A 25750-nucleotide genomic window follows, 5' to 3' on the forward strand; every position below is an offset into this window, starting at 1 on the left:
TGATAAAATATAGCACCGAATTTGGCCGCAACAGAAAAAAAGGCCTTGAAGTAGTTTGACCATCAAGGGTTTTGGCAACCTTGTGACCGGTACGCCGCTCTGGTAACAATTCAACGGCTGGGTGCCCAAAACTTAAATTTAGCAAACTGTTTCACCTATTTAAGAAATATAACCTAGGCATACTAGGCCAAAGCAGAATAGTAAATTATTTCCCTGTAAACTCTATCGTTCCGATAAGAGATCTTTATTGCTTTCAACCATGGTAATCTTGTTTTGCTTTTCAAAATTGTTTTGACAAAACCTTTAATACTTACAATCACAAGCCTTTTTCAAATCTATTTTGACGTAATATTGTATATATCAAGACACCATTTCCACATTTTTAGCGACAAAACAGTATTGCTTTACCAAGAAAACAACACGTATTCTGCAGATGCAAATAGCAAAACAAACCGGTTTAATTTGCATCCCTGGAATAACAAAAAAAAAGTTGCTTAAATGTACATTCTTCCGACTTTGTATGTAATATAAAGGTATTCTCCAATAGGCCTAATAGCCTATCAATGTTTTTTAAACGACCGTGCAGTTACTGCAATATAGTTTGTCTGCAAAGGTACTTTACACCGGATGACAAAATGACGCGTTGTGCACCGTCACTGCAGGTGATCTATGTAAATTTAACTCACGCACATCCGATTATTTAAGCCGAATTACAGGATTTTTCTGAAGCCTGAGAATCATTAGTGACAGTACAGCACAAAGACGTTGGCATTCTGGATCCTAGTTTGTTCAGTATACACATATGACCGTCGGGTTGCTGTGAGCAAAGCGATGAAGCGCAGTTATATTAGTTTCATGATATTATTGGGTAAGTTACAGAAACAAAATCAAACAAAGGTTAATGTTTTTGTTGTGACTCAGCTAAATGCGCATGTGTAAAACTAATTGCACGATTCGGTTGGCACCTCGCAAATCTTCATACAGCAGCGCTTCGCAACCTGGGAGCTGAAGCACATCAGTGACGATGCTAATTCTAAACCTTTCTAAGTTACTTTCGATTTTTTGTACATTTAAAATTACCTCAGCTGGGCATTTCGCTGAGGCTAATTCCAACTCGTAGCTGGACTGCAGTTGTAAGTCTTCTTTTACTGTGACGTCATATGTATAACAAATAGGTTGCGGTATAACGTTGAGATACGAAAGCTTGTAAATTCTGCGAGAAAAGGTTGCGGAGCACTATGTTACAGAATATACATTAACACAGAAGGAAAGTGTTATAATTGACTTCGGTTTTATCGGCAAAGTACAAATCCTCACAGAAAATGAAACACCGTATAACATATTTCCGTTCCAGCTTTAAACAACGCACCACCTTCAACTACAGTTTCAACATATGTGTCTCTTCAGAGGTCCTGCACACAACTGAAAGAAAATGTACAAAACACAATTGCACAATTGGGGAAAAATGCAAATACGATTCAACAAATAACCAAAATTGAAACGGATCTGTGGAAGTTGACAAAGTGTAACAGCGAGATGGCAACGGGGAGCTATGTGACATCAACCTTTCATATGGCAATGACACGTGTCAACCAAACCGCAACCTTTAATGTACGAGACACAACTGTGTGGATGGACGCTAAAGATATACACAAGGCTCGGGCAGTTCCAGTCTATGCTGCAGAGCTTACGCTTCCTCCGGCCGTCATGTCTGTATTTATATCAAACAATCAATCTTCGACTGTAGCGCAAGGCAGTGGATTAGCCCAAGTAACTTCCTTCTTTCCTGGTTCCCCTTTTGTTTGCGTGGTCGGGTTGGCAGAAAACGATTCATCGCCAATAAAAAGCTTCAGTTACACGTTCCGCGTCAATGCGTCGCACCTCCACTCGAGCGTGAAGGGGATGATGCCAACGTCACCAGGGGGTCGAGTTGTTCTGACGCATCTTCAACCAACCTGCAATTATCTGCACGTGATCAACGGCAACTACACCGATTTTGGCTGCAGGCAAATATCGACCGCACCCATGCGGAACGTGACGTGTACATGCAACCATACAACTTTGTTTGCAGTTCTTCTTACTGCCACCACTTTCATCGTTCCCAATTACGTTCAGGTAACTATTCATCTTGAAATTAGGCGAACATTTAGGTCTAATAAAACAGAATTTGTAATGTTTGAAAAACCTTGTTTCAAAATGGTGAGTTTATGTTATTCTTTCAGTGTCACGTCGTCACCTAAAACGCAAGTGCTGTTAGTTGCAAACAATTAACATTCACTTAAAATTAAAATAAAAGCGATTATAAGTAATTTTTGCTGGTTTTAAAGGGACAACTAACCTTGAATATTATTAGATTTTGTCTTTCATCACCACGACAACATCAATTATTTGTGCGTGTGTTGCTATGGCAATTCTAATCAAGTTTCGAAACCGCATCAACTGCGACCGAACCGTCGTGCAAATAAACCTTTGCGCGTCTGTGGTTTTGCTTGATCTTGCATGTCTGCTGCAAGATGTCGCTGTTGCCAACAATAGGGTGTGTGAAATGGTGACGGTTTTCGTTCATTACTTCTTACTGTGCACAGGTGAGTTGAATTTTGCCTGGCTTTATGGGAACATGAAGTTCCCACTTTAACCTTTGACACGTGATGTATGTAGTGACCGATACACCACAATTATGGTGTGCTATACATCATGCAGTTATGTTTCACAATTTTGTATGCCTGTAAATAGTGTTATTTAGTAGAAATAGGTCATTCGTGTTGATTTATGTTTACAGAATGATGAAATCCTTTTACTGTCCTTCGGGGTTACGATAAATAATGCCGTAACGATGTTTGGGCGTAATATCATTCCTTGTGAAATTGACCCCACTGACTAAAAACTTTCGTAGGGGCTTGGATGACGACTGATGCAGTTATGTTGTCCCTGAAAACCTCTAAACGGGCACTGGAGTATGCCAAGAAGCGTAATCTGCGCAAATCTTTGCGCATACTCGGTTGGTTGATACCTGGTATTATTGTGTGTTTTTCAACCATGATGGGTTTTCCTATGGGCGGTTACATGGATAAAACACAAGCCTACAAAACCCTTGATGTTTCCCCCGCCTACAGCTACTGCTGGCTCAGCGCGACATCTGGTGTTCGCATTGCAGCGGTTATTATACCGCTTGGTGTCTCTCTTACCTTTAACATGTTTGTTATTGTAAGGGTCGCTTTTCTTGTGTCGCAAATGGAAAAAGGGCCAATAAACTACGCACCGCAGTGTGACCAATCGGTCGCAGAGGACAAACAGGCAGATTTTGAATATATCTTGGCTGGAGTGAAGGCAACGACAATGTTAACTCCAGTGTTTGGTGCAACATGGTTCTTTGCATTTTTGGCCGGTAAGATGCGAATCTTCGTACTATATCATTAACTAGGCGAGGCAAAATATGCATAAAAGTGTTTTTTTTTTATTTTACATCAAGGTTATTACGAACTAATGTACATTGACGTGTTAGATGCAATTGCGTATTTTTGCATTACCTGCGAACATTGCTGCTCGATCCATATTGATCAGGGCCTTTTTTAAGAAACTTCTTTTAAATTTTGAATTGATTCTGTCCACAGTTTATACATGGACGCCAAGATTAACCTCATAATTTAATTAAGTGAAGACAATCAAGTCATATATTAACATTTTTTTATTCAGGTGCAAATGACAAACTGACTTCAGATATTTTTTTGGTGGTCAACGCGGTCGTCAACGGGCTACAAGGTTTCTTTCTTCTTTTCGTTTTTTGCGTTGCCAACAAAAAAATCCGCCAAGAAGTCGTCAGCTCACTGTCAACAAAATAATAATTTCAATAATCAAACGATTTGATTCCTTGTACAATTATTCACACTGTTAATCACAGAAAAGTTTTGTATTATTCCGCTGTACATTCTTGTTTCCTATAAATGTCAATTAGTGGTAAACTGTAAGAAACTACCACAAAACTACCTGCCCAGTTTAGGTTCGTCGGTAGGGCTAAGGTTGGGGTGTTAAACAAGCGGCCTGTCTAAACTTTTTGGTGAAGCGTTTTAAAGTTTTTCACGGCGCTTGGTTAAAGTTTCTATGTAACTTGTCAACATGATACATTTATTCAAAAAGTTGGGATGGCTAACGATACATAATTTTAAGGCTGAAAACTGTAACAGCTTATTCTGGTAAGTATCCGTTATTGCGATTGTTATACGTCACTGTGGGCCAGAACTATTTCGTTCACTTTTTTGTATGTTTCTGTTCATTAGCGTATACATGAGCATGTGATAATGTATTTTAATCTATTGAAAGGTCAAGGTTATTTAAGACTGCATACAATTCGTTACGAGCTACCCTGGTATTGTGGGTATTTTTAGTTAACACTTACATTGCTTCCTCAAATTTCTTTGAAAGTTTCGTTTGGCGCTCGGGAAAGTTTACGGTTGAGACCCTGGCTTTGCTCAGATACTGTTTACTGTGGGGAGAAAATCTCCACTGCGTGAAATCACGGGGTTGAGGGAAATCCCTTCTACGCATTTGGTGACCTGAGTGTTTTGTCAAATCTAAAGTAAGCGACAAAATTTTTGTGGAGAAGGGTGTTGCGAAAAATAACCCACCACACTAACCCACACATTCACGGTTCACGATTTCTTTTGTTTCATGCGTTATTCATTTGAAATATATTGCATGTGCACACAGCGCACAGTATTCCCACAGTTTATGTTACGATTTTCCAAATTCCCGTTTAATTCTAAAAAAGCAGCGACAGCAGGATAAATTTTACAGGATTTATTTACAGGATAAAAGCACACACCTTTAAGGTGGTTTTACGCCGTTCGTCGTATCGGCGCGTTCCTTATCTCCACCCGCGTCTGATGCTGTTTCTCCACCGTGTCTGCTTAATTCTCTTGCCTTTTCATGCAAGGATGGTAACTCAGTGTTTTGCCTTGGCACATATAGCATTGCAAGAGGTCGATATTGTGGTTCTTCATTACTAGTCCTTTCTTTACTGTTATTATTTTTCAGACGTATTTAAAATCATTTATTATGTTTACTTCAGGAACTGAAGATGCCCATGGGGCGAAATATATATTCCTGGTTATAAGCCAGACTGATCCTGTAATAAAAAGCTACTGTTGCTGCTTTTTTTTCGTATTATTAAATAAGTTACAGTGATCGCTAGGCCTGCATCTGCAGTTTTGGGTAAATCCCAATATTTCAACTTTTATAGGTCGTTTTATTAAATTTACTTCTGGTTTGTATTTATTTTTGCATTGCGAAGTCTTTTTAGATGCTTTACACGTATAGCGTAACACCCCAGTGATTGCGCTGTTGGTAAATTGGCTTGTGGTTGGAGGCGGCTAAAAGTGGAGAGAATGATCTTATTGTGGGCGTCTGGCTGTGTGTAGCGAATTTTGGTGCATTGAATACAAGGCGTTCTACCAGAGTAAGGATTTTTGTATATTTCAGTTATTTATATTTGCTGAGCTTTTTTAGTAAAATAAGACACCTCTTTAGTGAAATAAGTGTGAGATATTATTGCAGGATCCTAATCCGAATTAAGGAAGCAGTCTTGGGGTAAAGATCTTATTCGAGGGGTAGCCGCTTAAATCCTCACTGTAGGCTGATTTCCCGCGCTGCGAAGTACTTCTGTAACGCATGTGTATTTTGTATAAATCGCTCTATTTTTGTGCAATAAATGGTCTACCCATTGTTCTGCGACAAACTACACACGTATTTCCTTTACAAATCCTTGAAAGAAAAAGCGTTCCAACCGCTGATTTTATCTGCTTTACGCGGGTTAAACAGTATCAACAACCACCTTGAGAAAAAAGGGCCTGGCTAGCGACACGGGCTGCAAGCAGTCTGCGATTCACTGACTAACTGCCACGCAGAACAATAGAGCAGAGCAAAAGATTTTATAAGAGATGTGACTTTGTTTGGTCCAAACTTGACAATAGTTTATGAAAAATTAAAATTCAATTCAAATGCAGCGATTTTGCTGGAGACAAATAGATTTGGCCCAATTGTAGTAAAAATAGAAAATTTATAGCAGGTAAAGAAATGATGAGAAAAAGCTGAATCAACGGTGTCTTTTGTCGAGCAAGTAAGTTTACGTTTCTCTACGTTTTCCATGACGAACGTTGGCAACATCGCAGCCAAAAACAGATACGGGTTTAATACATTTCGACGCTTAATTAACACACTCAACAGTGGTAATTTAGCAAAACAGTGACAAAGCAAACAGGTGGTAACTGTCGATGAAGGTGGTAACCGCTACCTTGCTTGTTCAAGCGTTACTGGAAAGCGATGAAAATGAAAAAAAATTTACGCATGAGTAAACAAGTTGTGAAAACTGTACTAAATGTACGTAGTTTTGAACACAATGAAATAAAAGAGTGAATTCAGCGCTAAATCACACAAATTCTTATAGTTGTGTCATTAAACCATATGTTTTTACGAAGCGTTCGAGAAAAAAATGCACTTGCTTTACGGGTTGAAGTTTGCGGCCTTTGTCGAACGTTACACAAAATTGAATAACAAACATGTTTCCGATTAGGTCATGAAGTTACTGTTTCTAATTTGCTTATACGTGGAAACAATCAACATAGTTTCATATGCAAATTCTTACGACTACGATTATTTTGGCAACGAAACCGACTACTACGGCTACTACGGCGGAAGTAAGTTAATGCACCAAGCCGTAGATACGAAACATAACTTTAAAACAACTGCAATCCATAGATGCACCCGACACTCTATTCATCAATTCGACCGAATCTGTGCCAACTCAAGCAATCGAAAATGCAACCGCCATTGCCACAATAACAACAACGGAGCAGACGACACAAGCAACAAACGAATCAAATACGAATACAGAAATTCTGACAACTGTCCAACCCAATACAATACCAACAACAAACCAAGCAACTGCCGATACCAAAGTTGTAACAACGGCCGACCCTACGACAGCAGCAACAACAACAAATTTTACGGTGGAAGGTACAGTTGTAACAACAACCGAACCTACGACAACAACAGCAACAACAACAAATTTAACGGTGGAAGATGCAGTTGTAACAAAAATCGAACATACGACAACAGCAACAACCAACGAATCAATTCAGGATACCACAGTTTTAACAGCAATTGAATCTACGACAACAGCAACAACCACAAATTTAACGGTGGAAGGTACAGTTGTAACAACAGCCGAACCTACGACAACAGCAACAACCAACGAATCGATTCAGGATACTACAATTTTTACAATGGCCGAACCTACGACAATAGCAACAACCACAAATTCAACGGTGGAATCTACAGTTGTAACAACCGCCGAAGCTACAACAATAGCAACAACCAATGAATCAATTCAGGATACTACAATTTTTACAACGGCCGAACCTACGACAACAGCAACAACCACAAATTCAACAGTGGAAACTACAGTTGTAACAACAGCCGAACCTAAGACAATAGCAACAACCAATGAATCAATTCAGGATACTACAATTTTTACAACGGTCGAACCTACGACAACAGCAACAACCACAAATTCAACAGTGGAAACTACAGTTGTAACAACAGCCGAACCTACGACAATAGCAACAACCACAAATTCAACAGTGGAAACTACAGTTGTAACAACAGCCGAACCTACGATAATAGCAACAACCAATGAATCAATTCAGGATACTACAATTTTTACAACGGCCGAACCTACGACAACAGCAACAACCACAAATTCAACAGTGGAAACTACAGTTGTAACAACCGCCGAAGCTACGACAATAGCAACAACCAATGAATCAATTCAGGATACTACAATTTTTACAACGGCCGAACCTACGACAACAGCAACAACCACAAATTCAACAGTGGAAACTACAGTTGTAACAACAGCCGAACCTACGACAATAGCAACAACCAATGAATCAATTCAGGATACTACAATTTTTACAACGGCCGAACCTACGACAACAGCAGTAACCACAAATTCAACAGTGGAAACTACAGTTGTAACAACAGCCGAACCTACGACAATAGCAACAACCAATGAATCAATTCAGGATACTACAATTTTTACAACGGCCGAACCTACGACAACAGCAGTAACCACAAATTCAACAGTGGAAACTACAGTTGTAATAACAGCCGAACCTACGACAATAAAAATAACCAACGAATCAATTCAGGATACCACAGTTGTAGGAAAGGTCGAGCCTACGACCACTGCAGCAACCCCAAATTCAACAGTTGAAACTACAGTTGCAACAACAGTCGAACCTACGAAAACAGCAGCAACCACAAATTTAACCGTGGACGCTACAGTGGTAACAACGGCCGAACCTACGACAATAGCAAGAACTTCTAATTCAACGGTGAATACAACAGTTGTAACCACAGTTGAGGAAGCGACAATGGCAACAAGCAACGAATCAACTACAGCCACTGCGGTTGTAACAACGGTCGTACCTACGACAATGGCAACAACCTACGAATCAATTACGAATACTACCTCAATCGTTTCAACATCTCTAAATCAATTTACTTCCGTTATGATGTCTAGAAAAACGTCTTCGACTGTTCAAATAGGTATTAATTCAAATTTTCTTCACCCAACTATTAGTAGGTGTTTTTGCGGTGAATTTATTCCGCAGAATTACCACCCCAGCCACTTCCTGGTGCGCAACCGAGTGTTGAAATTAATCAGATGTTTACTGGTGTGCCGAGAACGAACGGGTTTGCTGTTGAAAATCCCTGTGTGTCTTTTGAAAGCCTGTTTGGCAATTCTTTAGGAACAAATTCATCAGTGGAACTTGTAATACGAGAAGTTGGTGCACCACCAGGCAAGTCTTACTAATACCAATGTGTTTTAAAAGTGAAGTAATTCATTTCGTAATTTTATTATTACCAAACATAACTTAAAAGAGGTTTTTTTTTCAAACTCATTTCTACGATATTTCAGGGGTATTGATTGGATTTGATAATTTTGGGCCTATATGACGTGGTTTATGTGGGAAAGTTTGCACAAATTTCAATTTCTTTATTTACGTGCGTAAATATTTTGGATAGCTTCCCTTCTAATTTAAAGATGGATGTGAATTATCGTCCAAAAAAATTTTTTTTTTTTTTGATTTTTGAGGTATATATACTTGAAGTATTCGTGCTTGTTTACAAAAGACGCTTAGACACTTTGGTTGACGTCCTAAAGAGTCGCAGCACAGATTGCAAAACTGTTTTCCTTTTCTTAAAAAAATGCGAAAAGATGGCTGAAGAAAAAACTTTTAGAACAGTGCAAGAAGAAACTCTCGGCACTGTTTATTTTTTGTAAACTTTTGCCTTCGCTTGGGGCTAAGCCCTACTTCCTGTGTTTCAGCAGGTTCCACAATCGGCACGTGGGCAAGTTCAATTCTTCAAAATCCGATTCCGAGTTTTGTAGCTGGAATTGTAAGCTGCACTAGATTATCGTCAAGAAAAAGAAGATCCCTGACTGGTGACGGTCGATATGTTATTGGTGAATCCACATTACGATTTTTTATTCCTTTTTCCAGTTTCCACAACTTTCATTTACAAAGTACATGTGAAATAATTTACAAGTTTTACTAAAGGACAAAATTCATCATGTGATCGCAGTGATGAAAGTCGTATTTGTAATGGACCGCTTCCAGCGGAAAGATCATTCCAGGTCGCCTTTCGTTCCAATAGAGGTGGCATCGTGTCTTCTCTGACGAATTTCTCTTCGCCTATTAGTACTGAGCGTAAGTAAAGCACTATCAACTTTCCACAACGTAAAATATATCAATGATACATTGGAAGTTGGAAACACAAATTGCCATTTTAATTGTACCATATTCAGTCTAACGAATAGGTGCATCAAGGGCCATGTAAGTACAAAGTGAGCAGAGGTAGTGTTTACACTACAGTTTAATTTATTTGTTATAATTAACGCGTGAAAGCTGTAACCTAAAAGCAAACACAAATTTGCCATGAAACCAAATTTCACTGCAGTGTAAACAGTGTTCATTAGATTTACATTGAATCCAAAATGCCGAATTTTAGCCCTCCGTGCCACTTCCAAGCTAAGATGCTTCTCAATTATTTCCAGCTTACTGCTTCGCCGAAACATGCCACATTGGTACAACATGCAAGTTAGTAAATCCAAAAACCGACCCACCGCTATTACTTGAAATCAGCGCTAGCGGACTACCAGTTGATGAAAATGGGAATCATGTCAATCTCTCATTTATTGAACAGCGCTGTGCATGTGAAGTAGACACTGACTGTGCGCGTAGGTATCTTTGCTATACTTCGTTTGCTCGTGTACTACAGTATTGATTGCAATTGTGAAAAATTCACAAATTTTTTTAGCCGCCTGTGCTACTACAGTATTGATTGCAAATGGAATGAAGTACAACTTTTCAAGGAGCTTTGTTGGATCGCAACAGTACTCAGAAAACCGTTGTCAGTATACAAGTAAGAAAGTCGGCTATTTTGTGACCTTGCGAATACAGTGCTTGAAATACAGATTAGTCTGTGATTAGAAACACGGTAAAATTACTTGAAAGTCTACGTCTTATTGCGTAGACGACCAAAATGTTGTTTCGCGCTAATATTTGAACCAAGTAAAAATGTCTTTAGGTTTGAAACACCCTTTCTAACGAATCGAATCATATAGAAGCAATGTATAAAAACTTTGCGTTTTTATGCGCTTGCAAATAATATTTAATTTTCGTCACATATCACACATTAGAATGAAAACAGAATGAGTCATAAACCCAGAGTTAGTAGAAATTAATTTTACATTGTTTCTGTACAGATCAACCTTTAGCACTGGCTCAATGTGTCCAGACTGAACTATCTGGATTTTCCTTTGGATTTTACGTTCAGTCGACCTTGACTGTAATCGCGTGCAGACAGGACACTATTTCTGTGTTTGTGGATTTAGTAAGTTGTCGAATTTATTATGGTTGGTTTGCTTATGTACCTTCATAAAGTCTAAAGGCTTTGGTTAGTTTTGTTAAAAACGCAAAAAAACTTTTGACATGGAATATGCCACGGGAGTAGTGAACTTCTTGATTGTGGCTATCTTGTATAAACATTTCAAGGAGTTTTGATATTTTCCAGACCGTGTCCGCCACGGGCACATTCTTGTCTCGCTTTGCAAAGTATTTTGTCTCGAACAATAACATTTTAGTTCAACTAAAATACATAAAACGTATACATCGTACTGCAGTATTTAATAGCTAAAATTCATGGCGTTAGTCATGACATATGGGATTATTTGTATTAACTTTCAAGAACCTTTCCGACATAAACACGACCCAACTGGAAGATGCTTTGGTGGAATTAGATGTTCGAACTTCCGACGTACAGGTGTTAAATGCGATGGATGTGAATGCGACAGTGACATTCATTCTCAACATTGCGGCTGACCCAGATGTTGAGGTTAGTGTTTCAATCAGATAAAGGAGATTACTTTGTTCAATGATTTTTGGATAATTATCAATTTTTCATTTTAAAATAATACACAGCAAACAACAGTCCAAATTTAAACATTATGTGCGTAGGTTGAAATATGACGTTCTGTTTGTAGATCACACATGAATCTTACGAAAGCACGATCGGGATAGCAAATCACGTGACTAGTTTTCTGAACATCAGCAACAACGACCAAGAGCTGCCTTCAAGCTTTGTACAAGCGCTTACTTCCCTTGCATTTCAAATAGTGTTTCCGACAAATCAGACAACATTAAACATCACAACGTCTAGCATTAATGCACAAGTAAGGACCATTTACTACATTAAGCCCGGTTCGGTCGTTTTAAACTGCTTCGTATTGTAATGTTTTAGAGTAGTGTAAAGGGAAAGATTAAATATGAGGTTTTCTTCTTCATTCTGCCTTTTTCCGCACCCGTTGCCGGGCACAAGAATACAGATCGAGCTTTTACTAAGGGAATCGTACGAGTTTATTATAATGGAACGGATAAAAACCGTGGAATTGTAGATGGTAAAACTGAGAATAAAAATATTGGTGTGTAGACGAAGTGCTTTCTTCACATGCTAAGAGTGCATAACCTAAATACGAAAGGGTGTGTAGTAGATTAGACTTAAAAAAATCACCCAAATAAAAACAATGGAAACATAAAACTATAAAGCAATAATTTTCATGTTCTTTCATAATTTAGGTTCTCGACGTGCAGGTTGTTGAAGAACCTATAACGTTTGCACCAGAATACATTAACGAAGAACTAGAGTTTGAATCGCCAGCCTCAATCACTCTTCCAACAGAGGTTTTTGCCGATGCCAGCTTTGACAGAAATTATCAACAACGAATTGTGTTTCTCTTGAACACTAATCCAATTCTTTTTCCTTCGCAAGAAAATCCCAAAGTTGTAAGGATACTTCATTGAACTAACTAAATTTACAACACAAAGCCATAAGCACCGTTGCCATTGTGATGCCATAACAATACACAGTTGTTCATGTTTAAATATTTTTACATTAATTAAATTATTGCCTATAACTGTTCCATTCATTTTATTCTGTAACAAAACATAAGTTGCAATCCTTGAACCACTAGGAAACATTAAGTTTGGGATAAATTATGCTTTTGTCTTTTATACATAAATAAGGTCATATCTGCTGCCGTGCGCAGACCGAATGGGTCTAGGCCCATTTCCAACCTAGAAGATCCCGTTGAAATATCCTTTCAGGAGGATTCAGAAGTCGGAATGAGGCAAGATGACAATTTGCAAGTTCGTTTCTTTGTTTTTAAAATTTCACATAAAATAGAGAGTTACACTTACGGTAAGACTGCACATCTCTGACAACTGACATTAAGTTTGACTGAATCAATGTCACGGTCACAATTGGTAGCGATCCGCTTAACCATGCAAATTAAATGTTGCTAAAACGCTATCTTAGTGTTAACAGTTACAAACAACTCTTACAGTAGAGGTTATTTGAGATTTTGGGCGAATTTTCCATGACAAGCTGTGTTTTCTTTCAATTGTTGCACTGATAAAAGTACAAAAATTGAATTTACGTACAAAAAATTTTTTTTAATTGCACCTTGTAACATTTTCTCATGGATGCCTGCGTCATCGGTTTGAACGTTGGGAACCACTGTATTGGCTCGAGTGTAATCATTATGTTGCATAAAGGGTGTTAAATTGCTGCTGTGCTTATTTAGGCAGTTTACGTTGATCAGTCGTGCGTATTTTGGAACTTCTCCACCGAATCGTGGTCCACCACCGGTTGTTGTTTGGTTCCAGGAAGCAGGCCGCCTCTCTGTGAATGTAACCACCTCACCAATTTCGGTTTACTGGTGGTAAGTGCTTTTTACCACACTACGTATTTTTAAACACTTCTTGCTAAACTATATACGAGTTTAAATGTTGCAGGTGAATTTTGTTTGACTAGATGTTATTGTCAAAGTATCACAAACAGTTTGATTTTTTTTAGAACAGTCGCAAAGTCCAAGCTCATGTATCCTTACAATACGTGACGTACGTTGGTGCTTCACTATCAATCATATGCCTGCTTGCAACTTGTGTAATTCTCCTCGTTTCCAGGTAATGAACTGGATTATCGTAAATTACAAAATACGCCCAAGCTCCAAAGCTATACAGTAGACATTAACTTACATACATTGCATGATATTGTTCTGCATGGAATTCGAGCGGATTTTCTTTAATAAAGCATTAAAACTTATGCTTAGCATTACCTACATGAAACGTTTGTTAGTCCAGACTCTAAATAGAATTTGCTGTGTCCTAACCTGCCCAACTGCTATGCAGAGAAATGCGTCGTCGTCGTCCAATGAAAATGTTAATTCACCTGTCTGTCTCTCTCGCCGTTGCGTACTTCGTCTTTGTGACTGGCGCCGATAATCGACAGAATGACGCGCTGTGTGTCACTAGCGTCATCTTGCTGCATTACTTTCTTCTTGCCGCGTGGTGCTGGATGGCGGTGTACGCTCACTATCTTTACCGGTCGATAGTCCAGGTAACAGTAAGCAAAATGTGTCAAGATTTGAAGTGTAAAATTGTAAACTAAGAGTCTACAAGTTGTACATATTACTAAGCCAAGCACATACAAAACAAGGTAATATCGCAGCACAATTCTTGTCAAAATTGATGGTATAAGTTGAGCAACACGAAAAACTTAATGTTTTCAAAGGTTTTTCTGGTTTCTGGTGACAACTACGTCAGTAAGGCAGCCATCGCATCGTACCTCACGCCTTTGGCAGTCTTGCTTATTAATATAATTGCTGTTGTTGCTACTGCTGAAACGCCAAACGTGCCCCCAGTTTGTGGGGAAGGTTAGTTATGTGTTAATGTACTACTGTTTGCATACGGACAAGGTCAGTGCCGTAAGGAACAACCACTTACAATTTGAGAAGTAATAATATGTAAAAATATAGCAAGTACTTTCGTAAAAGTCAATCTGGGAACATGTTTTGCAATAACATTGGTGCCTGCACAGTTATAGTGGGATGTAATTGAACATTTTTAATCATCTGTATTTAACATTAAACTAGGGCCGTCGATAATATTATGTCCTATTTAAAGATTAATTAAAATATAGCAATAAATGCATAATAACTTCTTATCGTTTTGATTCCATATAAAAGTTTTTTGTATGGCACACTCTTTACTCTGCCTTGTGTACAGATCCTCCAGCAGCATTTATTCATTCGTACCTAGCTGAAAACATGTGTTGGATACATGGATATTCGCTCTTCTTTTCCTTTCTGCTTCCAGTGGGAGTTCTTCTGCTTTTCAACTTCACTATATTCGTGCTGACTATCAGGGCTTTAGTCGCGCGACGACGTAATTTAAACGTAAGTGTCAGTTTTCTGGTACCAGGGCAACAAGTTTTGTGAGAACAAACAATTGTATTTTGGCACACAATGACAATATTACCAATTTCTGTGAAGTGTATGTGTTCAATTATAGTCTATGACAACCCAAGTTGCCACAACACAAAGCAACCACGTGGCTGTTGCCATGTCTACAGGGACTACATTGGGCCTGGTTTGGTTTGTTGCGTTCTTTATGATGTTATCAGACAACTTGGTGTTCCTGTCGATTATGAGCTGGATATTTTCCATCGTCGCGTCTTTGCAGGTAAACAATATTTTGTCCATCCATGCAATTGGACCAAGCAAAATCTATGTGAAAATTCTACAAAATATTTAAACACTCCCTTTGATGGTGGACTGCTAGTTTAAGATGCGCGGTCTTAAAACGCCCATTGGTAATATTGCTTTCGCCGTTTTCCAACAATAACCGAAACTAATGGTGTCTTAATCGCGCCAATAGATTTCTTTTCTTCGGGAAAGCGAACTCCTAAATTTTACACATGTTTTTGCAAATAGGGATTCCTCATCTTTTTCTTTACCTGTGCACGAAAGGGAGATGTGAGAAATTCCTGGTGGCCGCGCATGCGCAGTTGCATGTTGAGAAAACATTACGTATACAACGTATCTGCCCAGTCTCGTTCCACACACGCAGTTCAACAAACCGGATAATTGCGTGTTGACTATAGCCTTATTATTTCTTCCCTTCGTTTTTGTGAGCATTGATGTGAACTATGTCAAGTTACTTTGTTGTTGCAATTGCTAATATTACTCATATATGTATGAACTCCGTGAAAATGTGTTTTTTTATCGTTGCAAATGTTGTCGTGTTGTATTGCAGTTGAGACGACGATGTTCCAGCTTAATCCATGGCAATTTTTTTACAGTTGCAATAAATAAACATATAAATCTTTGCGTGTACTGCAATATGTAACTCGCGGTACGAGAACTTGTGTTCTACCTCGTTGCGACTCTGTGTACGTGCCGGCAAGTTCGATCGATCAATTAATCATTAACAGTTGTATTTACAACACCATTTTCTGCAACTCGGCTCAATACATAACGCACAGATTAATGTGCAGAATGTTTGTAAGGATTTTGCTCACCAATATAGATGGTTGAAATGGATTATATCAAAACTAAGAGAGTCTAGAAAAAGCACGAGTATTTCTGTCAGGACAGCTTGATAGAAGCATGCAGGATAGAGAAAATGACTATAGGAATCAGCCTGTTCAGGTCGGTGACTGGTGGATCTGTCTTCACGAATCAATACATTATATTTCTGAGAAACTAAAAGGAGCAAAGGACGATAAGCGCCATTGTATGATCTTAATTTTTTAACAGAAAAATTATTTTCGTCTATTGGCATCCTTAGTTTCTGTCTCATGAGAGGATGTAGGATATTAATCATTTTTTGTTACATACATTCATTCAGACACTTTGCTTTTTATTGCACATCGCAATATTTTCGAAAATAATATGAGTTGTCCCACTGTCGACACATCACTAGGATCAGCCAAAGGCTTCGCACTTTCCAAAGCGAAATGCGATGAAGCGAAGCAAGTGTTTGCTTACATGGGGTTGCCTTTCGCGAAGCCGCCAGTCGGTGATCTTCGTTTCGAACCTCCACAGAGGTATGTGTCGGTTTAATCAACGTAACAAATAATTTTTAGTAAATTTTAAACTTGCACATTGTCACATACATCATAAAGTCAAATCGGGGCAAACATTTTAATGCTTTATGCAATGTGTTAAGAGCGGATCCATGGCAAGGAGTATATGACGCGACAAAATCGCCACCGCTTCCAATGCAAACCGATTACTTCTACAAGCGTTTTGCTGGTTCTCTTCCGCAGCCACTTATTTGTAACGAGGATCTGAATCTTATCAGCGAGGACTGTTTGTACGTAAATGTCTACACAAGTAACCCAGACAAAGACGCCAAAATGCCGGTGTGTTACATTATAAACTTAATGAAATCGTTGAAATTTTTTCAAATTGAAATGTCGGAATAATTCCGCGACAGTATCAAACTTAATGTCGAAAGAGGTCTCGTTGTGTTCAATCCTCTGCTGCTAACATATACGTGACGTTCAATTTACCACCATATTCATCATTATCTTAGGTTTTATTCTGGATTTATGGCGGTGGTTTCAACATGGGCAGTGCAGTGGGCTTCAACGGGCAAGCGATATGTGGGTTGAACGACGTGGTGTTAGTTGTACCACAATATCGTCTTAACGCGTTCGGTTTTTTCTCCACTGGGAAAAATACAAAATGGCCGGGAAACATGGGATTGCTCGACCAAGTAATGGCATTAGAGTGAGTACACATCCTATAGAATTCGACAAACATGCTTCACCGTCATTTATTTTACACTTGATAAAGGTGGACGAGGGATAACATCCGTGCGTTTGGTGGCGATCCTGGAAACGTCACCATATTTGGTGAAAGTGCTGGAGGGACATCAGTAAGTATGCACGTGACTTCATCTATGTCACGTGGTCTGTTTCACCGTGCAATAAGTCACAGCGGAGTTGGGACAATGCCACGTAAGTGCGCCTATTGTGTTAATTTCATTATGCATCCAACGTTGTGAAAAGGTATAATGTTTTATAAACTTACGTTTGTTGCTTTAATAATAGGAATAAGAAATCTTTTGACTGACGCATGATTGTTATTTCTGTTGGTATTGAGCCGGAAACAATAAAGTATTTAATCCTCACTCAGTGATAATGAAACCCGATTTAACTGAGGGACGAACCGCTCTGCTCAAGTCCCTGAATATATCAGCCACAGAGCCAGAAAAGATAGTGAATGAATTGAAAAAAATGGACGCTAATAAGATACTGGATGCTCTTGGTTTCGAGGTAAAAATTTAAATTAAATATGACTTAGACTCTTGGGTAAAGTCATAATACATTTTTTGCCTTTGGTCCGAAATTTTGTTACAAAGCCGTTCGAGAAACGAAATAGAACTTTTTGCAGCCACTGTTGACAGAAATTTGCTTCACTTTACCAGCAATTTATTCCGGATAATGCGATGCCTTAAGCATTGAAATCGTACACAATTTCTTAAATCAGGCGGTCTAGTCCAAGCTTATACTGAAGACATTTGTTACAAAACATTACTTTTCAAACTTTTTGTCAGTTTGCCAGACTGCTAAGTTGTGTGGCTTCATTTCAGGAAGGTATGCTTCACATGGTGGCTACGGTGGACGGAACATTTCTTACCGAACACCCGGAGCAACTCCTGGCGAACGGAAAGTTCAACAACGTGCCGTATATTATTGGCATAAACAGCACGGAAGGAGCTGGGATACTTTCGTTATCATTGCTAAAGGGATTCGGTGACAGCAAGAGCGAGGACACGGCCCGGAAGATACTTGGACAAGCGCTGGTGTGTAATTTGTAAATGGCAGGCTCGGCAATCTTTCAACGACACGTGCCAGTTCACTAATGACGTTGTTTGTCAACATACCAAACCAAAATATAACATACTCGCCGGGAGCTTGATGTTTCATAATGATGTAAATAAAATAGCTGAAAATCGCCTGGTCGCTCTGACTTGGCAGAAAAACATATTTTCATCCAGCATGGCTACAAATGCCCTGGTTGCGACGCCTGTGAACCTAAAAACCAAAATACGTAAATTTTATTGGATAAATTCGTAAAATTTCGGAATATTCAGGCACTCTTTAGCCTTTCTTACTGATGGGACAATCCGCGCTTCACTGTAAATGACAAGAGCAATGCGCTGTTTTTTCATATAGCCAAATTTTAAATACACATGGGAGTCTATCAATGGAAAATCTAATGGAAGGGGTGTATTGGAATCAATATGTAGGTTAACAATGTTAAATTAGATCCAAACGAATTTTTCAGCGTGATGATAAGTAATCAACAATCTGCGTTTGGTTAAAAAGAACCGCACTGAATTTGTTGAAAACCAATTGATGTTTTTGATTTGCAGAAAGGCAAATCCGAGGCAGTTATCAATGCAGTGGTTGATTTCTACAGCAAGGAGGTGGGCGACGATGAATACAAATGGAACAAAGTCGCATCTTGCAACACAGAAGATGACATGTTCACAATTTCTTCTATCAATCAGGCCATTGCGCATTCAGGTAGAAACATATTAGAAAAAAAATATTGCACTAACATTAAATTTTAAATGTTACTTTGTGTGGATTTCTTGAAGTAAAAGCATTTTATTGTTGCATTAACACAACTAATTTAAGTTTTTATACATGTACAATAAAGCTTTTAATTTAATAACGATGCTATTGTGTGCAACGTTGTATATACCGCGATACAACTATTTTCCTGAAGATGCTGGTAATGGTACATACTTTTACCTGATGACGCAACGCCTGCGTATGCACCACGATGACGCATACGCGGGTAACGCATCAAGAAAAATGGATTTTTGCGAAGCGGATCACGGCGATGACTTTATTTTCACATTCGGCTTTCCATTTATGAACGGTCCAATCAAGGATTGTGGGGAATTTAGTGAGGAAGAAAAAGAACTCAGCAAGTTGTGGATGAAAATAATCTGCCAGTTTGCAAAATCAGGGTACGCAAGTTGTAAAAGCGTTAATCCAAAGCTATTGCCGCTGTGCTTGTTTCTGGCGTACAGCGATCGCAAAAACAAAAATTTTCCAAATATTTGAGTAACTGCTAATGTCTTAGACGGGCGGTTTTTGGAAATCAACTTATTGTATTAGCTTGCTGCAAAAGGGCCACTTTTCAACAAACCAGCATGTCTCACACCAGTGCAGCTTATAATGACAAATTGTCGCAGATTTGGTTATTTTTTGCTTTTGCGTGAGTTTTGTGATATAGAGTCAGAAGACACTTTAGGTTTTGAAGCTTTGCTTGTTAATAGTGTGTTTCGCTATGGGTTGTCTCTGTCGGTTTGTGCTCAGTCCGGTACCTAAAGGTTGACGGCGACTACAGTCACCACAACGTGGTAGTCTGACACTGACTATTTACCTGACAAGATCAAGTTGTATTGAGGAGGTCAAGTGGGCCAAAATAATGCAACTTACTAAAACATTATTGGCTTCATTTGCATAAACTACAAGCTTATTCACTCTTTTGGGGTAGTGTAAAGACTATCGTAAGAACATTATTAAAAAATAATACGTCCTGGTCGAATAAGTGTTTTTTTGTTGAAATCAGTTCTTTACACAAACCTATTTTGCAATAGAAATCCAAACGAATGTGGTGAAGTTGAGTGGCCGAAATACGACTCGAAGAACAAGAAGCATCTGATCTTGAAGTGGCCTTGTGACGTGGGATCCCATCTTTTCGAGAACAGATACAAGTTTTGGACTGAAACCGTACCAGCCCTTTCAAAATAAGACAAGCCTGACCATTAACTACGCTATAATGTTGGTTTGTAATAAATACTAACATATTCCAAATTCAGTCCGTCATTCTTCACCACGCTTTATTTTGCAATAAACACTAACCAAAGCCATGTGAGTGACAGAAGATACACCATGATAAGTTCATCACACATTTACATAGCCAAGGAGCTGTAATCTGTCAAGTGGATGTGAATTAAATTGATACCTTCCCTGCAGTAACATCAAACAAAACCGACAATAGATCATCTTCATATGCTCTTGAAAGACAATTTAGGACAAGTTGTAAACTTAAAAACATTTGCAACTATTAGTAATAATAAAACCATATGTTTGCGTATGTAATATCGCTGGAAAAGTATATGGGAGTAAACTGAGGCGTGCGTCAACTTCCGACAACAATGTTTACAAACAGTCACGAGCTATCCATCATGCTTATGTTTGGCCTTTGGCAATTACAGAAGTATCGTGTTGTTTACTGTATCAACATGATAGAATGGATGTTAGGTATGTTATACAGAAGTAAAATGACTAAAGTGGAGAACTTAGTACAACGTATACCTTATACGCGTACATGAAACTTAATTGTTTAGCTCCTATTCTGGTTTGCAGTTCTCAATACAAGATTCACAGAAATTCATGTCGCAGAACTGTGTGTTTTGAAAGACTGTTTTATAGCATGAGTTGTCCCATTGTAAGCACGCCATTAGGCCAAGCTAAAGGATTCGCTCTTGACAAAGCGAAATGCGACGAAGCGAAGCAAGTGTTTGCTTTCTTGGGTTTGCCTTTCGCGAAACCACCGGTTGGGTCGTTGCGTTTCGAACCTCCACAAAAGTAAGTAAAACAAATTGCCAAGTATTATATTATGACCCTGCAATTGAATCTCAGTCAAAGTATAATTTTCTAATTATTCTAAAGGTTTTCCGTCACAGCTCTGACGTGAATAAAAATGATTTGCCAGGACACAAAGATAAAGAAAATCAAAACCAAAGCAAATCATGATTTTTTTTGCATGCAAAGTTACTACGCACATGAACAATAAACATGATGCATAGTATGGTCTGGGAACCGATAAAACCATGTGGCTTATCGAGTCTGGCGCCCAAGTAAAGGTGATTTCCTTACGAAAACTCACCTTCTGCCGTAGAATAGCAGCCAGTTGCACTGGAAGGTGCTGCTGCGTTGCGACAGGCCTACGTTCCAAAGTCAATATTTGACAGGTGTATCACAGCAGGTTTTACTGATAAATTTGATTGTCGAAAAGCACAATGACTTCATTTAATTGCTTTTGGCAAATTTTACGATTTTTATTTTTAAACTCGATTGAAAAATGTTGACCAATTTTTATTTCGAGTCATGACGTAATAACATTATCTATCAGCAATATTTTTCTCACAGACTAGATCCATGGAAAGGTACGTTGGACGCTACCAAGGCACCGCCCATACCCATGCAAAACAGATCCTTCATGAAACTAATAACTCCATTCGTGCCTTTGCCTTGGATTTTTGATGAAAATCTTGAGGATATGAGCGAGGACTGTTTGTATATAAACGTGTACACCAGTAACCCCAACAAAGAAGCAAATATGCCGGTACGCATGCTAATTTTAGCCCCAATCAGCGGTCTTGTTTTAGGCATCCTGTTTTTAAAGTAAACAAAATCATGCCTCACTTCAAGTTTAAATCACGAAAGCTATTTTTCTTGCGATGATATTTGCGAAGGTATTGTTCTGGATTTATGGTGGAGCGTTTACTGTAAGCGGAGCTCTGGGCTATAACGGACAAGCACTCTGTGGTCTACACGACGTGGTGTTGGTCGTACCACAATACAGACTTAATGTGTTTGGATTCTTTACAACCGGGAAAGACACGAAATGGCCGGGAAATATGGGATTGCTTGACCAAGTCATGGCACTGGAGTAAGTAGAATGCCGACCGTGGTTACAAACATTATATCTTTAATTATTCAAACCACCCTGGCATAACCGAAATAACAAAACGTAAGATAATTTTTGTGAGAACCTGACCGTTTTTGGTGTGCAAGAAACAACACAGCTCAATTCAGATGCATTTTCCGCAGGTGGACACGTGATAATATTGCTTATTTTGGCGGTGACCCAAACAACATTACCATATTTGGTGAAAGTGCCGGTTCCGTTTCAGTGAGCATGCACGTGACTTCACCAATGTCACGTGGTCTGTTTCACCGCGCAATAAGTCACAGCGGAGTAGGGACAATGGCCCGTATGGAAATAAGCACAGTTTGGCCAAAACCATTCAAACATTTACTCACCATACATTATTTTACTAATAGTTATGATGAGAGCAGACCAATCAGATGTAAGAACCATTATCCTAAACGACTTGGGAATTGACGCCAACGAACCAGAAAAAATTGTGGGCGAACTCAAAGCACTTGATTCACACAAAATCCTAGAATGTTTAGAAAAAGATGTGAATATTAAACTATACATTATTCTGCAAAACTCTCGTTGGCAAATTGTATTTAAATATTTCGTTGGTTAAATATGATGTTGAAGTTTATACAACATATATGCAGTAATTATATTTGTCATCATGTTGACCATAGGTTGCAAATAGAATGATGGTGGCCACAATAGATGGGAAGTTTATTCCCAAACACACAGCACAACTTCTGCAAGAGGGAAACTTCAATCCAGTTCAATACATCATAGGAGTTTGCAATAGTGAATGGTCGGGTATACTTAGCTATTCTCAACCTGCAAACTTTAATACCGGCTTGGACAAGGAAACCGCCAGAAACATCGTGCACGGAATGTTTTCAGCAATACTGCCAGTAATATGGTCGTAATGTACTGTACGATTAACAAGTTAAAAAAACTCTTTTCCAGTAAACGCTCAAGAATATTGCTGAAAGATTTCCTACTATTTTGTTGTTCTACTATATACTTACCTTTACCTTGTTTTAGGCCGTGTCGTTTTTTTATTTTTTGGTAGGAAGAAAAGTGGGATGTGGTGTTTGATTTCTATTGCAAGGAGATTTCCGAAGACAAATACAAGTGGAGCAAGTTGGTATCTTGTGTGTTAGGGGACTCATTGTTCATGACCCCTTCAGTACAACAGGCATTGGCACATTATGGTATGAAATTGTAACGGGAGTTATGAATGTGCTTCTACGTTTAGGGAACCATGGATCTTGCTTAAGTTTAAACATGTTGGTCTTCCATTTGTGATTATCTGTTGAAACGTGGGTGCCAGTTACACGCATTTTGTCACGAATGAAAAAAATGATCAACATTTTGCTAATTTTGCGACATGATGGATTTCATTTATAACCCCTTTGTTGCTTATTAAGCGTTGCTTCTGGTTTGTTTTCAGTTTGTGGCATAGAACAAAAATTTTTATCAAAGAAGAGACGTGGGTCGAGAACGAAATATTTTGTGCTAGAATTGAAACTCAAATTAATAAAGTCATTCGTTGAAATCTGTCATTTCCAGGGTCCGGGCACGACACCTACTTTTACTACATGACCCAACAAACTCGCATGCATCATGATGACGCTTATTCTGGTGAAGTGAAGCACAAGCCGGAGTTTTGTGAAGCCGACCACGGTGATGATTTTTTCTATACCTTCGGTTTTCCTTTTATCAACGGAAAATTTACGCTTGATACAAAATGGAGTGAAGAGGAGGAAGAAATGAGCAAAAAATGGATGAAAACCATCTGTCAGTTTGCAAAAACTGGGTAAGTAACATAAAAATAAAATTTTAATAAAGATTTTAACGTTGCTTTTTAAGCTTTATTTGAAGCTTTCTGTTATTTTGCCGGTGTTACACAAAGTGCCTAAAAGTAAATGTTTATGCAACGTACGGCACAAAACTGCCATTTTAATAGATGGTTGTGAAACATTATACATAGAAACCCGAATTGTGATGGAGAAACTGAATGGCCAAAGTACGACGAAAGGTCGAAAAAGCATCTCGTATTGAAATGGCCATATGATGTTGGATCGAATCTTCTAGAAAGCAGGATGAAGTTTTGGTCGGAAACCTTTCCGTCGTTATTGAAGTAAACTTCATGATTTTACATCACTAACTACGTATTTGCTTCCTAATGTGTAATGCAAAGAAACAAATATAGCATAATATTATGTTTACACATAAGGTTTGTCATAGTGTCATTTTATTGTTTTCTGCTATATGTCTATAATTTTTTAGACTTTCCGCACTTCAAAGAATATAATAAACTCGCTCGTTCTTGTAGTTGTATTTGTCACCTTATTTGAAGCATCATTAACGGCTTATCACCTTATTGAAAGCACGAAAAAACCTTATGAAAGCACGACAGAAATACCCATTTTTGTCATCAGATATTGATGCGCTGTCGTAGCTATACTGTAGGCGCATCCAAGGGTGCCGACACAAAAATTCACACGCAAAGTTGCAGATGTATTACAATGACATGAGTATTCCAAAAACGATTAGCAGTAAAATTTACCGATCCAAACATTTCATCGGTAATCAATTTTGCAAATATTTAACACTAGTAGCACCATTCGTAAAGTGATTAACTTTATTGAAACTGTTGTTTATTATGTACACTGGCTCATTTTTATATACGACTCACTTGCGACGTACCATCTCATCTTTTAGAGAATAGATACAAGTTTTGAACCGAAACCGTGCCAGCTCTATAAAATAATAAAACCTGCATTATCTATGTAATATTATTGGTTTGCAATTAAAAACAGCAAACTTTCTATTCCAACTTCCTGCAGTCATCTATCTACGCAATATCCATGAGAGAACGTACCGGGCGACACCACGATAAGTTCGTCTTACATATAAATAAACATGGGACTGTGCGGGATTTGCAAACTCGTAGTCATTTATAGTGACTTTTTTCGATAAAAAAAATCATTGGACAGTCAATTGTTTCAAAATAAAATCTTGCTTTTAATAACATTAAACAAAATGGGATGACAGGTCATTTTCGCATGCGCTGTCAGTCAAATTAAATCAAGTTGTACACTATAAAACCTTCGTGACTATCGGCAATAAAAGGTGTAGAACATATCATTTTTTTTGCCGAATATACAACTTAATTCGTTGTTACGTAATAACTTACGTCATTCACTTCACATGGACAATAAACTGTGTGTGATTAATTGCGTGCGAGGCGCTAGACTGTCAAGGGAATGTTATTTTGACTAGAGATGTCTTGTTTGAGGCGTTAACTTTGAACTTGGTTCAAATTGATTTTCTGTTTACTTAAACGCACCTGCAGTTTTGCCTTGGTTTGCTGTTTTGCGTCAGTAGTTTTCCTGTCCAAGCATTTTTCTTGAAAAATGAACGTCGCGTGGTTGAAGGCCTCATCGCCGTTTTCATGTTCTGACTAACCTTTCTGACTTGCCATTCATTTCGTAATGTGAGTGTTACGCTTCTTAAATAAACGCTCTCCTTGGTTCTCAGGACGCTGCATTCACGGCCAACCACAAGCCTGTTCCAGCAAAACCG

General features: G+C 38.5%; 3 protein-coding genes across 3 annotated transcripts; all 3 read left to right on the top strand.

Annotated features, from left to right (window-relative positions):
- Positions 1–805: 805 nt before the first annotated feature.
- LOC145889620 (adhesion G-protein coupled receptor G2-like) lies at positions 806–5195 on the top strand. Its single transcript, XM_082980603.1, has 5 exons — positions 806–868; positions 1355–2115; positions 2354–2585; positions 2894–3385; positions 3694–5195. The coding sequence occupies exons 1-5, from the start codon at positions 832–834 to the stop codon at positions 3837–3839; spliced, it is 1668 nt and encodes a 555-aa protein (XP_082836729.1). The 5' UTR covers positions 806–831; the 3' UTR covers positions 3840–5195.
- An 802-nt stretch (positions 5196–5997) lies between these two features.
- LOC145888740 (uncharacterized) lies at positions 5998–15872 on the top strand. The gene is made up of 20 exons (XM_082979565.1): positions 5998–6112; positions 6566–6689; positions 6751–8604; positions 8670–8858; positions 9392–9526; positions 9621–9770; positions 10118–10300; positions 10381–10485; positions 10829–10956; positions 11311–11457; positions 11606–11794; positions 12198–12404; positions 12645–12767; positions 13205–13342; positions 13477–13586; positions 13812–14019; positions 14194–14335; positions 14688–14857; positions 14973–15143; positions 15395–15872. Exons 2-20 carry the CDS (start codon positions 6569–6571, stop codon positions 15545–15547), a joined length of 4623 nt encoding a protein of 1540 aa, XP_082835691.1. The 5' UTR covers positions 5998–6112; positions 6566–6568; the 3' UTR covers positions 15548–15872.
- A 442-nt stretch (positions 15873–16314) lies between these two features.
- Positions 16315–24306, top strand: LOC145890175 (uncharacterized). Its single transcript, XM_082981206.1, has 19 exons — positions 16315–16509; positions 16632–16827; positions 17001–17197; positions 17264–17427; positions 17606–17745; positions 18063–18275; positions 18849–19002; positions 19208–19454; positions 20091–20237; positions 20313–20423; positions 20863–21084; positions 21649–21844; positions 21975–22171; positions 22333–22496; positions 22567–22706; positions 22843–23070; positions 23232–23373; positions 23732–23978; positions 24153–24306. The coding sequence occupies exons 1-19, from the start codon at positions 16355–16357 to the stop codon at positions 24304–24306; spliced, it is 3414 nt and encodes a 1137-aa protein (XP_082837332.1). The 5' UTR covers positions 16315–16354.
- The last annotated feature ends 1444 nt before the right edge of the window (positions 24307–25750 follow it).

Source organism: Ascidia mentula, chromosome 2 (genome assembly GCF_947561715.1).
Source record: "Ascidia mentula chromosome 2, kaAscMent1.1, whole genome shotgun sequence".
Lineage (NCBI taxonomy): Eukaryota > Metazoa > Chordata > Ascidiacea > Phlebobranchia > Ascidiidae > Ascidia > Ascidia mentula.

Excerpts from the sequence above, each read along its gene's own strand:
- LOC145889620 (XM_082980603.1), top strand. The coding sequence starts at position 832 with ATGAAGCGCAGTTATATTAGTTTCATGATATTATTGG. Across the intron at positions 2,116-2,353 it reads TCGTTCCCAATTACGTTCAG|ATTTTGTCTTTCATCACCAC; the intron begins GTAACTATTCAT and ends GAATATTATTAG. Across the intron at positions 2,586-2,893 it reads TTACTTCTTACTGTGCACAG|GGGCTTGGATGACGACTGAT; the intron begins GTGAGTTGAATT and ends AAACTTTCGTAG.
- LOC145888740 (XM_082979565.1), top strand. The coding sequence starts at position 6,569 with ATGAAGTTACTGTTTCTAATTTGCTTATACGTGGAAACAATCAACATA. Across the intron at positions 11,795-12,197 it reads CGTCTAGCATTAATGCACAA|GTTCTCGACGTGCAGGTTGT; the intron begins GTAAGGACCATT and ends TTCATAATTTAG. Across the intron at positions 13,343-13,476 it reads CCAATTTCGGTTTACTGGTG|AACAGTCGCAAAGTCCAAGC; the intron begins GTAAGTGCTTTT and ends GATTTTTTTTAG.
- LOC145890175 (XM_082981206.1), top strand. The coding sequence starts at position 16,355 with ATGAGTTGTCCCACTGTCGACACATCACTAGGATCAGCCAAAGGCTTC. Across the intron at positions 17,428-17,605 it reads CGGAGTTGGGACAATGCCAC|TGATAATGAAACCCGATTTA; the intron begins GTAAGTGCGCCT and ends ATCCTCACTCAG. Across the intron at positions 23,071-23,231 it reads TGTTTTCAGCAATACTGCCA|GAAGAAAAGTGGGATGTGGT; the intron begins GTAATATGGTCG and ends ATTTTTTGGTAG.